The sequence below is a fragment of the Pinus tabuliformis genome, chromosome 9 (assembly GCF_031772625.1).
Source record: "Pinus tabuliformis cultivar Carrire ecotype Pingquan chromosome 9, CPIR1, whole genome shotgun sequence".
In the NCBI taxonomy this organism is placed as follows: Eukaryota; Viridiplantae; Streptophyta; class Pinopsida; order Pinales; family Pinaceae; genus Pinus; species Pinus tabuliformis.
In genome coordinates this window covers 990,513,687-990,529,671 of record NC_142307.1, presented here as the reverse complement: position 1 = coordinate 990,529,671, position 15,985 = coordinate 990,513,687, and the positions used below count along the sequence as shown (strand labels likewise).

At 37.9% G+C, this 15,985-nt stretch overlaps 1 protein-coding gene and 1 pseudogene across 2 annotated transcripts; both read left to right on the top strand.

The window, feature by feature from the left end:
• The first annotated feature begins 2,012 nt into the window (after nt 1-2,012).
• Nucleotides 2,013-2,558, top strand: LOC149152055 (uncharacterized). Its single transcript, XM_089443356.1, has one exon. The coding sequence runs from the start codon at nt 2,013-2,015 to the stop codon at nt 2,556-2,558; it is 546 nt and encodes a 181-aa protein (XP_089299482.1).
• A 6,315-nt stretch (nt 2,559-8,873) lies between these two features.
• LOC149152054 (amino acid transporter AVT6A pseudogene) lies at nt 8,874-9,488 on the top strand (annotated as a pseudogene). The gene is made up of 2 exons (XR_016263291.1): nt 8,874-9,112; nt 9,200-9,488. The product of XR_016263291.1 is annotated as an amino acid transporter AVT6A pseudogene (transcript).
• The last annotated feature ends 6,497 nt before the right edge of the window (nt 9,489-15,985 follow it).

Sequence of the window (15,985 nt, the reverse complement as noted above, 5' to 3'; positions counted from 1 at the left end):
AATCTTTTTACCCAAACTTTTCATTTGAAAAATTATCCACAATGAATTATCCGGTGTAATAGCTTTATCCAAAGTTTCCAAGCATGAGGTTTTTCAAACTTTGGTTAAAAGTTTTTTTCCAATCCAGAATGTTTGCAACCATTCAATAAATGCGCATGAGGGTTTTCAAACTTTGGATACAGGATTTTTTCGATGCAGTAAGTTATGCAATCTAGCAATAAGACCTTCAAATTCAAACTTTAGTTTTGGGATATAAAACATTGGTTAAATAGAACATATCCACAACACGAATTTTGCATGGCAGTAGCCACTTGTCTTCAGTTGGCCACTTGTCTTCCGTTGTTCTTCAATTCTAAATGCTATATGGCAGCGTGCTCGCCCTTTTGCAGATTTCTCAAATACTATATGGCAGTCGGCATACCTGTCTTTCCCTTCCCCTTTTTCATTTTGCTGCATGAGGCATTAGCATTTTTTCCATTTTTCTACAGGAGGCATTAGCTTGGCTCCTTCAGAAGTCTGGAGAAAGCTGCTTCTTCTGAAGTCTGAACCTCCCCGGGCAACCGGCCGGTTTCATATTTCGGCAGTACTCTGGATGTGTAACAGTCGATGGCAAGGCAGGGAGAGCGTTTTTCTACTATTTCGCCGATGCCACTCGAAATCCTTCCAAGAAGCCAGTGGTTCTCTGGCTTAACGACGGTAAATTCCCTTCAATATTCCTATAATAATTTTAGTTCTTAGCTCTCGTAGTTCTCACAAACGGATGTTGTCGTAGGGCCTGGATGTTCATAGTTGGGATATGGAGCAATGGCGGAATTAGGGCCTTTTCGCGTTAAAAGAGACGGAAGAACTCTGAGCCATAATCCCAACGCATGGAACAGAGGTCAGTATTGTCCTCATTTATACAGGGAAATTCTAGACATATTTATTCATTCAGATCTCTAGTTTGCTCGTTTTTTAAAAGTATTCTTAGATTAATATTTGTGTAGTATAAATTAAGATAAAAGCAGCGTAGTTTCATTTGAGATAGGTTTAACATTTAACATTTCTATGCGTTAATATATTATAAATTGTAATTACTTTCCATGTTAGAGTTCGTTAAATTTAGGAGAGTCAAAGTTAATTAAGCCAAGGACAAGTAAACTGAGTTCTAATTATAAATTATATTTTGGGAAAACTAGGATTTAGAAGGTGTATGTTGAGTTATTTTGGGTTAATATAAATACCTTTCACTCAATTTATTGTAATTAATAAAAATTGTGTGATTGTTTTTAAATTATTTAAATTATTTTGTGCTTTACTTCCATTACCTTTCCAACAGAGTGATATCATAACCTGCTTACAAAAAATCAGGAGAGCAAATTAGCAACCATCCCTTACCTTTCCAACAAAGTGATATCATAACCTGCTTACAAAAAATCAGGAGAGCAGATTAGCAACCATCCCTGAATAAGAGGAGAAATATTTTTTCGCAGATCTCTGCGTAAGAGAAGAGAAATATTTTCTTTTTTCGCAGATCTCTGCGTAAGAGAAGAGAAATATTTTCCCTCTTCCACTAGTGGTACAGAAGGCGTTATAACACACGAGGGCACAACTGTGAGTCGCGTTATAGAAGGCGTTATAACACATTTGTAGGCACGCGGGTTCCCTTCTCCATTGGGAGCGTTAACGCCCAAGGTCAAGCCGTTGAAAAGGTTTCCATTAAAGTTTTTTTTTCACGATTTCATAAATTGTGACGGGTTATATATATTATTAAACTATTAGAAAGGAGTATTGAATATTAATTACGCCGTAAGGCGTTCCCTCTAAGATCAACTCCCCTCTCTGCCTATCTGTCATCTTGTAAGCCACACGATTATATGTTAGACGATTGCAACAATTTCAGCCGTTGATCGTTGATTCAAAAGGGTTGCCCAAACGATTTCATTTGGCGTTTCATTTGGCATCGAATAGTTTCATCCGGGCAGCAGGGTTTGTGCCTAACTATTCATCATTTTGTGCTGTTATTGTCGCCTATGGAAGATTGGGTCGAGCTGCATCGAATAGTTTCATCTGGGCAGAGGGATGAGGAAGTTATGACTCGCCGCGTTGAAGTAAAGGAATCGAGCATTGACAGTATCCGAAAAGAGATCTTCCATCTCGCCTGCTTGTATTTTGCCTTCCATGGGACCGTTCTCACTCTGCTTTTTGCTGCCACCACTCAGGAGAATGCCCGTACTTGTAATAGATGGTGGATTCCTTCTACCTTGTCTGGCATTACATCTCTGGTTCTCATATGTGCCATTCAGTACAAGCTCATTCTCCAAAGAAAAGTTATGAAGATGCTGCACAAGGATATAAACGATTCCAGAGCTCTGAGAAGATGTGTTCAGGAGCTTAGAATGAAGGGTCTAAGCTTTGATCTGTCGAAAGAGCCTCATATTACCAAGAAGATGAAAAGCTCTAGTGTGGAGAACAAATCCAGCCCTCTCAGATGGTGCTCTCAGTTCCTTCTTCCCTTTGCATTGACTCTTACCTCGGGTTTCATCCTCAGCTCATGCAAGCTTATTGCCTGTAGCTAGTCAGCTGTAAATGCTACCATAATTATGACTTCTTGGCAGACAAATAATCGATTGATTCCTTCTACCTTGTCTGGCATTACGTCTCTGGTTCTCATATGTGCCATTCAGTACAAGCTCATTCTCAAAAGAAAAGTTATGAAGATGCTGCACAAGGATATAAACGATTCCAGAGCTCTGAGCAGATGTGTTCAGGAGCTTAGAATGAAGGGTCTAAGCTTTGATCTGTCGAAAGAGCCTCATATTACCAAGAAGATGAAAAGCTCTAGTGTGGAGAACAAATTCAGCCCTCTCAGATGGTGCTCTCAGTTCTTTCTTCCCTTTGCATTGACTCTTACCTCGGGTTTCATCCTCAGCTCATGCAAGCTTATTGCCTGTAGCTAGTCAGCTGTAAATGCTACCATAATTATGACTTCTTGGCAGACAAATAATCGATTGAATTGCTTGGGGTATCCCAAATAAGGCGGTAATGCGCTCCTGGGATATCAGGGACAGGTAAAGAAAACTCCCTATATGCATGTGAAGGAACTCGATGGCTGATCTTTGCTTTTGTATTACATTACAGGGTGGACAGTGGAGACCACTGAAACAGAGGACATGAATGAATATCTTCGCTTCGAACCTAACTGGGCAGTGCTTTGCTTTTTCATGAGCCTGACATCCACTCACTCCGGTATGTTCTTTATTCTATTCTTGTTTTTTCTCTTTTTTTAAAGGCATTATGAAATAGGGCATTACAGGTTCTGTGTTTGGTGGGGTTCCATCCATCATGCCAATGTGCAGTCAATACAGAAATCAAAGGTGGGATACAACATATGATATGAGGTGGAACATTCCACTTACCATGTGTAAAAGCATCTTATTATGGGAAATCATTAAAATGTTGATATCTACTTCTACATTGAATTTCAGGGCAAAGCTACAGAGGAAGAAGAAACAGAGAGCAAGCGTCAAGGCTCAACCGATTGATCAGTTCTCTGTTACAAGTATCAAGTGGGCACATGTAACTTCGATTTCTAAAGGAAATCTTCTCCGGCAGTAAATTTTAAACACAACCGTGATTGATGTGTTTGTATGGATTAACCCATTTTATCTTGCACTAAATATATATTTTTTTTTATTAATAAGAATACGAATTTATAATAGAATATAAAAGCTGGCCAGATTAGTTAGGTGTAGTGGACACTTGGAAGAGGCTTGTCAGATTACAGGGTGGACACTGGAGACCACTGAAACAGAGGACATGAATGCATATCTTCGCTTCGGACCTATCTGAGCAGTGCGTTGCTCTTCATGAGCCTGAAATCCACTCACTCCGGTATGTTCTTTACCAAATTCTTGTTTTTTCTCTTTTTTAAAGGCATTCTGAAATAGGGCATTACTGGTTCCGTGTTTGGTGGTGGCTCATCCATTATCTTTAGTAGGAAGAATGCCAATGTGCATTCAATACAGAAAATACAAAGGTGGAATACAACATATGATGTTGAGATGGAGCAGTCCACTTACCATGTGCAAAAGCATCTTATTATGGAAAATAATTGAAATGTTGATCTCTACTTCTACATTGAATTTCAGGGCAAAGCTACAGAGGAAGAAGAAACAGAGAGCAATTGTCAGGACTCAAAACCGATTGATCAGTTCTCTGTTATAAGTATCAAATCGGCACAGGTAACTTAGATCTCTAAAGGAAATCTTCTCTGGCAGTAAATATTAAACACAACCGTGATTGATGTGTTTGTTTGGATTAATCGGTTTTATCTTGCACTTTATATATCTTTTTTTTTATTAATAAGAATAGGAATTTATAATAGAATATAAAAACTGGTCAGATTAGTTAGGTGTAGTGGACAGTTAGAAGAGGCTTGCCTGAGATCAACTCCCGTCTCTGCCTACCTGTCATCTTGTAAGCCACACGATTATATGTTAGACGATTGCAACAATTTTAGCCGTTGATCGTTGATTCAAAAGGGTTGCCCAAACGGTTTGGGAGTTTCATTTGGCATTGAATAGTTTCATCCGGGCAACAGGGTTTCATCATTTTGTGCTGTTATTGCCGCCTATGAAAGATTGGGTCGAGCTGCATCGAATAGTTTCATCCGGGCAGCAGGGTTTGTGCCTAACTGTTCATCATTTTGTGCTGTTATTGCCGCCTATGGAAGATTGGGTCGAGCTGCAGAGGCAGAGAAAACGTTTGAGCTGCATCAAATAGTTTCTTCCGGGCAGCAGGGTTTGTGCCTAACTGTTCATCATTTTGTGCTGTTATTGCCGCCTATGGAAGATTGGGTCGAGCTGCAGAGGCAGAGAAAACGTTTGAAAAGATGGTTAACGCAGGTGTGGAGCCAGATGTTTTTGTTTATGGTGCCTTGATAAATTCATTTGCTGAAGCTGGATGTGTGGAAGAAGCTGCACGTTACTTTCAAGTAATGCAAAATACTAGTTTTGCAGGGAACTTTGTGGTGTATAGTTCTTTGATTAAGGTTTATAGTAAACGTGGTCGATTATATGTTAGACGATTGCAACAATTTCAGCCGTTGATCGTTGATTCAAAAGGGTTGCCCAAACGGTTTGGGCGTTTCATTTGGCATCGAATAGTTTCATCCGGGCAGCAGGGTTTGTGCCTAACTGTTCATCATTTTGTGTTGTTATTGCCGCCTATGGAAGATTGGGTCGAGCTGCATCGAATAGTTTCATCCGGGCAGCAAGGTTTGTGCCTAACTGTTCATCATTTTGTGCTGTTATTGCCGCCTATGGAAGATTGGGTCGAGCTGCAGAGGCAGAGAAAACATTTGAGCTGCATCGAATAGTTTCATCCGGGCAGCAGGGTTTGTGCCTAACTGTTCATCATTTTGTGCTGTTATTGCTGCCTATGGAAGATTGGGTCGAGCTGCAGAGGCAGAGAAAACGTTTGAAAAGATGGTTAACGCAAGTGTGGAGCCAGATGTTTTTGTTTATGGTGCTGGTGCCTTGATAAATTCATTTGCTGAAGCTGGATGTGTGGAAGAAGTTGTACGTTACTTTCAAATAATGCAAAATGCTGGTTTTGCAGGGAACTCTGTGGTGTATAGTTCTTTGATTAAGGTTTATAGTAAACGTGGTCTTTTGAAGGAAGGACAAGAAACATACAAACGCATATAGGAATTGGGTGTTGAGCCAGATGCCTTTTTATCAGGCTGTACGCTTGACCTTTATGCTCGCACTGATATGGTGACTGAAGCACAAGAAGTGTTCAAAGTCTTGAAGGGAAAGAAGCAGGCAAATGAATTCTCTTTTTCCATGATGTTGTCCTTATACAAAAAGAATGGAAGGCTTAATGAAGCCACTGAAATTGCAAAGGAAATGTTAGAATCGGGATTTCTTACTAACGTTCTTTCTTTTAATAGTTTCATTAGCCTGTTCATTGCAGATGGAAGATTGAGAGAGGCTGCTGAAGTTTTTCATCAAATGTTAAAACTAAAGGCTTCACCGAATGAGAATACATACAAAACACTGGGCATTCTTCTGAAGAGAGGAGGCATTCCAAGAGAGGCAGTAGAGCAACTCGATGTTGCACGTAAAAGTGGGCTTCCACATGGTATTCAGGCCTTGAGAATGACAATCGTTTCTGCAGTGGGGATGCATGCTGAAGCTTTGGAAGCTTGTGATGAACTGAGAGCTTCTGGGTTGGATTTTGATGTGTCTTACAATGTTGTTATATATGCACTTGGTAGTGCTGGGAGGATTAATGAAGCTTACAAGATGGTCATGATCATGCACGCCAAAGGTCTTGAACCAGATATATCATATTTCATTTGGGCCTTTTCATGGATTTAAATGTCTAGAAACTGTTGTAATTATATGAGGGGATTCAACATATCTTGCGAATGTCACATACTGATGGCATCTGCTTAACGATTTGTCTGAATTTTCATGTTGCCCTATTAGAAATGGCATCTGACATATACATTCAAGGATGTGGATCATGGGTTATTCCTTAGGAGTTGTAATGTTCAAATCTTCATGCCTATATTGATGTGTTCATTTCCATGAATTTGCAGATTCTTTGAAATTCACTTCTGCATTATCAGTTGCACTTGTTGTTGTTTTTGTTGTGATTACGGCTGGTATTGTGATTGTAAAGTTGTTCAGTGGCACCGTCAAAGCACCAAGATTGTTACCAGATATTGTGGATCTTACTTCGTTCTTGAAGCTTTTCACTGTGGTACCAGTTATTGTGACTGCTTACATCTGTCATTACAATGGTATGGATTATTTTCCTCCATCTCTGGTCCTGCAGTGTAGTATCTTAGAGTTCATTAGTTGAATTTGCATTTAAAATTATGTTATATTGAATTGTGATGTCTTTGCGCCATGCAGTTCATTCCATATACAATGAACTTGAGGACCCTTCAGAAATGCAGCCCATTGTTCGCACATCATCGGCAACGTGCTCAATTGTATACATAAGTACAATCTTTTTTGGCTTTCTTCTATTTGGAGACCAGACCATGGATGATGTCCTGGCCAATTTTGACACCAACTTGGGAGTTCCCTACAGTGTTGTGCTGAATTACATTGTTCGTGTGACCTATGTTGTAACAATGTTGTTCCTGGCCAATTTTGACACCAACTTGGAACAACCCATTGGCTTCATACAAACAGACTCCAGCCTTGTTTGTCGACTTAAGAAATCCCTTTATGGCCTCAAGCAAGCTCCTCGGGCTTGGTATGCCAAAATGGATAGCTTTCTTTTAGAATCTAGCTTTTCTAGGTGTCATTCTGACAATACTGTCTACACCAAGAAAGAGGGCAACTCTCTTATCATCCTTGTTCTTTATGTTGATGATCTTATTCTTACTGGTAGTGATCCCAACCTTATAAACCATGTGAAGTCCAGCCTTAAAAAGAAATTTGAAATGACAGACTTAGGACATTTACACTATTTTCTCGGTCTTCAAGTCTTGCAATCCCAAGAGGGTATTTTCCTTTCCCAGTCCAAGTATGCTTGTGATATTCTTCGTCATTTTCACATGGAAGACTGTAAGCCAGCCCCTTCTCCCTTTCAGTCTGGAGTCAAACTTTCAGTCTCTTGTACCTCTCCTGAAGTTGATGCTACCTTATACCGTCAACTTGTCGGAAAACTCCTGTATTTAACCCATACTCGTCCTGATCTTTCCTTTGCTGTTGGCCTTGTTGCGCGTTTTATGCAAAACCCCCATGAAAGTCATTGGAAAGCAGCTAAAAGAATACTTCGTTATGTTCGAGGTACAGTACAGTTTGGGATTCATTACAGTGCCAAAGCAGCTCCTCTGTTAGTTGGTTTCACTGATTCTGATTGGGCTGGTGACCCTGATGATCGGAAGTCTACTGCCGGTTATGTCTTCACTCTTGGTTCAGGACCTATTACATGGGCTTGTAAGAAACAGGCTGCCATTTCTCTTTCGTCAGCAGAAGCAGAGTATCGTGGTGCCGTGGAAGCTAGTAAGGAAGCCTTGTGGCTTCGTCAGATCCTATCAGAGTTTGGCTTTGAGCAGCAGCATTCAACCACACTTTGGTGTGATAATCAAAGTGCCATTCAGCTATGCAAAGATCCAGTCCAGCATCAGCGCAGCAAACACATTGAACTACACATGCACTTCATCAGAAAGCTCATTCATGACCATGTTCTTGAAGTGCAATATTGTCCAACAGATGATCAGGTTGCAGACATCTTCACAAAGGCTCTCACAGAGGCGAAGTTCACTAAACTTCGATATATGCTTGGAGTTCAGGAAGTTGTCACTAAGGGGGGATAGGCTCTAGTGCCTCCTTCCTTCTCCTATTGTGTCATATTTGTAAATCCTTCAATCCTATCCCAAGTTGTTCTTAAGGCGGGATGTTAGGATATTCCGACACATAGGATATAGTTAAGTTCAACTTGGTCTAGTATAGAGTTAGGTTAGAGTTAGGTAAAGTGTGTTTCTTTACCGTTGTACATTTTGTAACTTACAATCCGACGGTCACGATATGTAGTGATCCGACGGTTCACTCTCACCTCGGTATTACCGACACTTGATCCGTGGCTTGACACCCGATTGGTCCATGAGTTCTATTTAAAGCGCATGGAGGGTCATTGTTCGGGTAATCCGTGCATGAGAGAAGCTTATGTAAATTTTCATTCTTTGATTAATAAATTGCCTGTAGTACCCACGTTGGGACAGGTCGTGGACTGTTTCCCTCCTTGCACTCTGAGGGTTTTAACCACGTCAAAAATACTGGTGTATTGATTTGAGATCTGGTTGTGAGCGGTGTCCTTTTGGTATTCTTTCTGTGGAACTTACCCTGTAAATTCCTACACATCTGATGCTGGTCTTTCCTCTCATTTTTTTTGCCCTGGGACTTAATCTTGATGGGCTTGTCTTTCCAGCGAAAAAGCATCTTGTTTTGGATAATAAGAGGTTCATTTTGATCACTTCTGGGTTAATTGGAATCATTTTCCTTGGGGCATCATTCATACCAAGTATCTGGGATGCATTTCAATTCACAGGGGCCACAGCAGCAGTTTTTATTGGGTTCATCTTCCCAGCTCCCGTTGCTCTCAGGTAGAAAAAAAGTTGTTTTTCATTTCTGGTTTCGTCTTTCACCTGGCTTGTATGTAACTTCTAACCTCAATTATTTTTTAATTGCAGAGACACCCATGGAATCTCAACCAGGAAGGAGATATTTATTGCATTGTTCATGATTTTTCTGGCAGTGGTTTCAAGTTCAATTGCTATAGTGAGTGACATTAATTCTTTGTTCAACAAAGAGGAAGAAGGCCCTCCACGATCTTGAGAATGATTTTTTATGAGCAGGTGGTGCACATACATATAAAGATTATTTGGAACAGAACCGAGAAAAGAACGCTGATTTGGGAATTTGCTTGTAGAATTGGTGGATAAACTTTTGTAAAGCCTTGTATCATCCTGCCATGGTCGCTCGGCCTTCTAGTTAAAGATACTACTTTATTTGTAGTTGTAAACATTGAAAAGGAATATAGTTGATCTCGCATCACTGATTGAGCGATTCATCTAATCATCCATGAATAGTTGAGAGCCTGTCAAGCGGAAGATTGAAGGTTTGGTTTCTGTCAATAATACTCAACCTCACATAAGTTTGAGGTGCACCAAAATGCATCCCACTGTGTGTGATGATTCCATTGCTCTTCAATAACTTCTCACTATCTTCATCCTCCTTTCCTTCACATTTTAGCCCTGCAAATGTTGCATAGATACGGACGGCCAGAGTAAGAGTAATTAGTCCATTTTGCCAAGTATTTTCATTTCACCCATTTAAAGTAGAGACATCAACTCAGTTCCACCATTCATTGATGTCTCTACTTCAATAGACAGATAGACCCATTTGAAATATACATACCTTACATGACATGCATAAGTACCAGTCAAACTCCAAGCCATTGAGTACACACATGCACACAAAAACAAGCATACACATACAGATCCAGAGAAACAGAGTACAAGGTCTGCCAACATTCAAGTTAAAGTGAGAAAGAAGAGGTAGCACAACAAATTGCATATAATTGTAAAAGAATCAACATTACTTACCCAATCTGACTTCCTGCATGACCTGTACTTTTAGATATCGTGAACATCATAAGATCTTGATCTGCAGGAGCAGCGATAGAGGGGTAATTTGGCCAGTGATAGGCTAAATCGTAGAGAAAAGTGGATGTTGGGTTCAAGAAAGCTAGTAATGGAAGAGAATAACAAAGCTAAAAAGTTGTGAGGTAAGAGACAAATGAATGTTAAAAAAATAGAACTAATACAAAACTAACTGACCTGAAAGAAATTCAGTGAAATCTTTTAGTGGGAATGCCGAGATCCATGGATTAGATCCGATGAAGTCTTTTTATTGAAACAAGGGTTCCAAATCAATTCAAAATTGAAATAGGTAGACTGAGGAGAGAGTGCCAATCTAGATCTAGGTGGGAAGGTATACTCCAAAGGAAGCAAATCTGAACTTCATTAAAAAAAAACCTAGTGAGTGGTCCAATTAGCTTAGAAATAAATAAAATTTAATGAAGAAACGAGCCTAAATCAATACTCTGATAAAAAAAATGATATATTTCTAATCCTCTCAACAAATGAACCTAGTTGACAAATGCAACAACCTGAAAAGAAATTAACCAAAAACAAATGATAATTAGAGAATACAATAACATTAAGGGAAAATGACTTACTTTGTTGCAGTGGCCAAATCTGGGTTTAATTTTTTTTTATCTCAGGTAGGTAACAGAGATTATTTCTCCAAGAAACATTATGGTTTCATTGACAACAAAAAGAGGTTGGTGGAGAAATGTATTATTTACCAATAAACGAGAAACGTGTACAGAATCACAGCATTGGTAACTTAACAACTAGGTCGATGCAATGAAATTATATTGAGATCCATGTTTGATATCCAGCACTCATATCGCCTCATTTTTGGTGAGTTTTGTTTTTCCACGAGTCAAAAGTTCCACTCTTTATTATTGTTTATTTGAAAAGAGATAATCAGCCAGAACTCCAAAAATAAATTCCACGGGGAAAGTTCACCTTCAATAAATAGAACTCTGACTTCTGTCACAATTCAAACTAGATTTAAGGCCAAATTTATTGAGGAAAATAGGGCAGTTTGAATATTATTTATCCTGAGCTCAACACACTTTTCCTTGACTTATAACTACCCACTAAACCTATTTAAATATATAGAGGTGCCTTGTGTGTGGTAAGAAATATGAAGAAACATGACGTTGGATTGTCTAGAAAAGATCTGTAAGGCAATCTAGGAAGAAACATGACATTGGATTTGTCTAAAGAAGATATGTTCGGCACTTATTTAAGACTGAAGAGGTGGCTTGTCTATAGGGAAATCTGTTTAGATTCAAAGCATTGTGATTAGACTGGATCTTATTAGCCATCCACAGTTTTAGAGTTTGAAAGTCTGAATTGGTTAATATGTAGATGTGCATGGATTAATCTTCCAGACAAGCATATGACTATTCACAAGATTTAGAGAGATAAAATTCCGAGATTTATGAAAAGCAAACCCATGAAATCATTTGCCAAAGATGTTTCCATTAATCAAGAACATGATATTGGAAGGCTCGAAGATGCTATTAGAAAACAATTTAGCAAAAGAAACATGACATTGATTATATCTAGAGAAGATCTGTCCAACAATGTGGGAAGAAACATGAGATTGGATTTGTTTGGAAAAGATCTGTCCAACAATTCAAGCCCTAGGGGAAAAACAAGATAACTAAGATGTTTCAAGAAGATAAAACACCAATAGAGGAAGATTTCATCAGACATAGGTTCGAGTCAAGTAGAAAGGAGAGTAGATGTGGTGAACAACATCAACGAATGTGCCCCCACACAACGTAAAAGCCGAAGAATCAACCAAGAGGCAAGAAACGATACCAAGGTACGTGAACAGATTAATTATGCTACTTTGCTATTTGAAGTTAAAATATAGACACTATTTGAATAGAGTTTATAGAGTTTTAATACCTTTTTATTTATACACGCTTTAGTAGTCCTTTTCTTCTTAGCTATCTGAATTTTGTTATTTATATTTTTATTAAGTTGAAGGTTGAGTTTAGGTTGGGCCAGTTTCATGTCCGGTTCAGCTTTATGTTGGATGGAAGAATAATCTATTCAATTGTGTGATGTTGTCATTAAAAGTATCTAATGTTTGATCGAGTTTGGATGTTCCATAGGAGAGTTTCAATCCTAAACCCTTCACCAAGAAATTTAAACCTAGAGCCTGATAAAGATTAAACCCTACAAACAAACAAAATAATTTTCACATTTAAATATGTCCTATGCTTTAAATTTACATAAACATGGTGAAGTTTTCCTTCTATTTGTATATTTTTCAACATCACTTGATAGTCCCGTAATGCTAGGGAAAATAGAAAACCATTAATCATCATTTGTAAAAGTCAGTCTCCAATAAAAGAACAGGGTGGTTCCATGAAGATAATGAATGAGGGAACTAAACAATTGCATAGACAAGTCAGTGCAGCTTGACAAAATGACTTTCCATGCCCTTGAATGTGGTAGAAGATTGTATATTTTTAACATTACCTGATAATCACATGACGCTATGGAAAATAGAGTACCATTAATCAACATTTATAAAAGTCAAAGCCTGCAATAAAAGAACAGGGTGATTCCACGAAAACAACGAATGAGGGAATTAAAAATTTGTCTAGACAATTGAATGCAGCTTGAAAAAATGACTTTTTTTGTCCTTGATTGTGGAAGAAGACACCATAATCAAATTCACCATGAAGTCATTGTCCTCTTCAAATACACTTAAAAATCCCTATTATCTGCCGAAACTAGTGATGTGGATGGATTAGAGTACATGCATCACTTTAGAGTAACACTGTAGCAATCCTCATTTTCATACTTCAGAAGATAACTGCTCTCTATCATCTCTATCAATGTCCTGCCACAAGATTAATCTTGTGAATAAACATCTCTATATAACATGAGAGGATTAATCTTCTGAACAATAAACATCTATGTATAATACAAGATATCACATAGTAAATTATAAAGGGTTTGCTTTATCTACCTTCCTTAAACTGTTTTTAATTGAATCTACTGAACCTCCCCAAAGTTTAATCTGATCTTAAGCTTGTGAAGCCTGCAATTTATGGGTAAAACCAGCAATATACTAAAGTGGTTCCAATTAATGGGGCATTGATTTCAATGTTTAATATATTTTTATTCTTTATCAAAGTATTTTTTGCTTTATTTGCTTTTGTCAATTTATGCCTTACGACGTTTCCTTTGCAACATCTGGTGCAAATGCTAGTTTTAGTATTGAATATTAAAAAGGGCAGCGGCTAACCAGCTTGCAATAGGGTATTAAATGCCCGGGGAGATGCAGGCTGGATAACCTGATAACACGCGAGCGGGGAGACTGGGCATTAAATAAAAAATGGGAATTCGCGTGTTATCGGGCTATCCAGCCTGCATCTCCCCGGACATTTAATGCCCTATAGCAGGCTGGTTAGCCACTGCCATTAAAAAGGGCTTTGGCTTTTAATATTTGGAGTTAAGTTATATTTTGGTAAAAGTCCGAAGTCAAACCGTGAAAAAGGTTTCGATTAAAGTTTGTTCTTTTACGATTTCATAAATTGTGACGGGTTATATATATTATTAAACTAATATAAATGAGTATTGAATTTTAAAAAGGGCTTTGGCTTTTAATATTTAGATAAGTTATATTTTGGTAAAAGTTTAGTTTTTAGAATGTTTGTTTCTGAAGTTATTTTAGGTAAGTCATTCACAGGTGCGCATACTTAAATTATTCACAGGATTAGGTAAGTCATTCACAGATGCGCATACTTAAATTATTCACAGGATTCACAATCTTAAATCTATGCCCATTCTTTATTCACAGGATTAGGTAAGTCATTCAGAGATGCGCATATTTAAATTATTCACAGGATTCACAATCTTAAATCTATGCCCATTCTATTCATTGTCATCGTTTATCTGAAAATTTTAAAATATTAGTGTTCGCTTCTATCAAAAGGGATCCGACGAGTGTCTCTGTTTGCAAAAGATTATGAGTCTAAATATTTCTGGATTGGGAAGTACCAACGGTGAAAACGAAATGTATATATATCTGTATCTGTTTCTGCATAATCACAACAAAATATATAAATTTGGCATTTTATAATGATATGTATTATAGATTCAGTGCGTTCAATTGATTTTGTTCCCTAATAATTAAATATTAAAATTTATAATTAAATTTTAGTAATTTTCAAAATATCATAAAAATAAGCATCTAGGACTAAGATACCTGGAAAAGTTGAAAATATCTGTAAATTTCTTTTACTTCAAAAATTACACACTGAAGTTGTTTTATCCTAGAAAGCGTGACTGTTATGTGAATGAGCAAAGTTGGTTTAGATCTGAAACATGAGTGCTTAAAAGATTAAGTTTATGAAACGATCAATACCCCAAACATTCAACTTCTATAACATATTAAATTGATACAACAATATATGGAATAACTGGATTATTAAACTACATTTATTAAGATTTGTAATATAAATATTTAAAATATTCAGTCTACATAAATAAAAACTACTTATTAAAAAATAACAAAAAACTTATATATCACAAATATTATATAAAATTTCCACAATAAAAAAATATATATCTAATTCGCCATAATTACACTTATATAAAAATAAAAGTTCATCACTCTTTCTATTTCGTTTGAAGAGTACACCCATGTTCATTTTGAAATATTAAATTATATAATTTGTATTTAATAATTAAACTTGTCCAATACACTGGGCGTTGTTTTATTACACCAACATACTGGGCGTTGTTTTATTACACATTCAAGTGAATTATGCGATTGTGTGATTGTTTTCTCTGTTCTGGAATAAGATGCCTTTGTGATAGCCTTATATGAACGCATTAAATTAATATGAAAATTGTATTTCCTTTGAAATTCGATTAAGTGAATTATGCGATTGTGTGATGCAGACAGCAAGATCAGCAAGATCTTTCAGGTAAGGTAGCAAGTTTGTTCAACGAAGGCACGTTTTTAGCGAAACAGAAAGTTTAGACATGTTGCACAGAACGTTTGTATTGTGTTGTTGTGACAGACCCCGGCAGGGACTACCGACTGCATGCAGCACTTGTTTATAATTTGGAAACTACTATAATTTGAGATATTGCAATCAAGGTTATAGGTGGTGTTTTTGTCTCTCTTTGTTTTATAATATTAATTTTTTTCCTTTCAAAATAATATTTTTTAATTGTTTTTTTTCTACATTTATATTCTGTCAAAATTATATTTACATTCTTCTCTCATGCGGTGCTCATGCCAAAGTACAAGTGTCTCGTGAAAGTCCATTAACTCCCCCATCATGATATGTCCCGACATTAACTCCTCTTGTGCGAAGATCTCCCTCATGAACTTTGCAGTTAAATTCGAAGATTGACAAGTGACTCACTTCAGTTTGGCAGTTTGGGCAATGAATTTGGGTTGGAAGGCAAGTGGAAATGTTCGGGTGTGGGTCTATGGCGCCTCATAGGGGCTTTATAACAACCTGCAGTTCTGGGCACACGGATGGACAGTGCGTGCGCACGGGTAGGCTGAACGAACAACGTTCGGTTGAAGCTTGGACGAGCTGCGGTGGGGCATTGGTGCGAGCTCAGACTTGGTTATGCGAAGTGTGTGCGCATAATAGGAGGGCGAGTGACTTATATGCATGGGAGCGTGGTGTAAAACGTATGAAGGCCGACCTATGACTCAAAGGCAAGCCGACGGCATATTGCAAGAAGTATGGGTGCGTGTAGAGCATGGAGGACGAGTCGGCCGGGTGAGCTAACTTGCCCTGCCATGGATATATATTGGAAGAGCGTGGAGCTCATTCCACCATCGAAAAA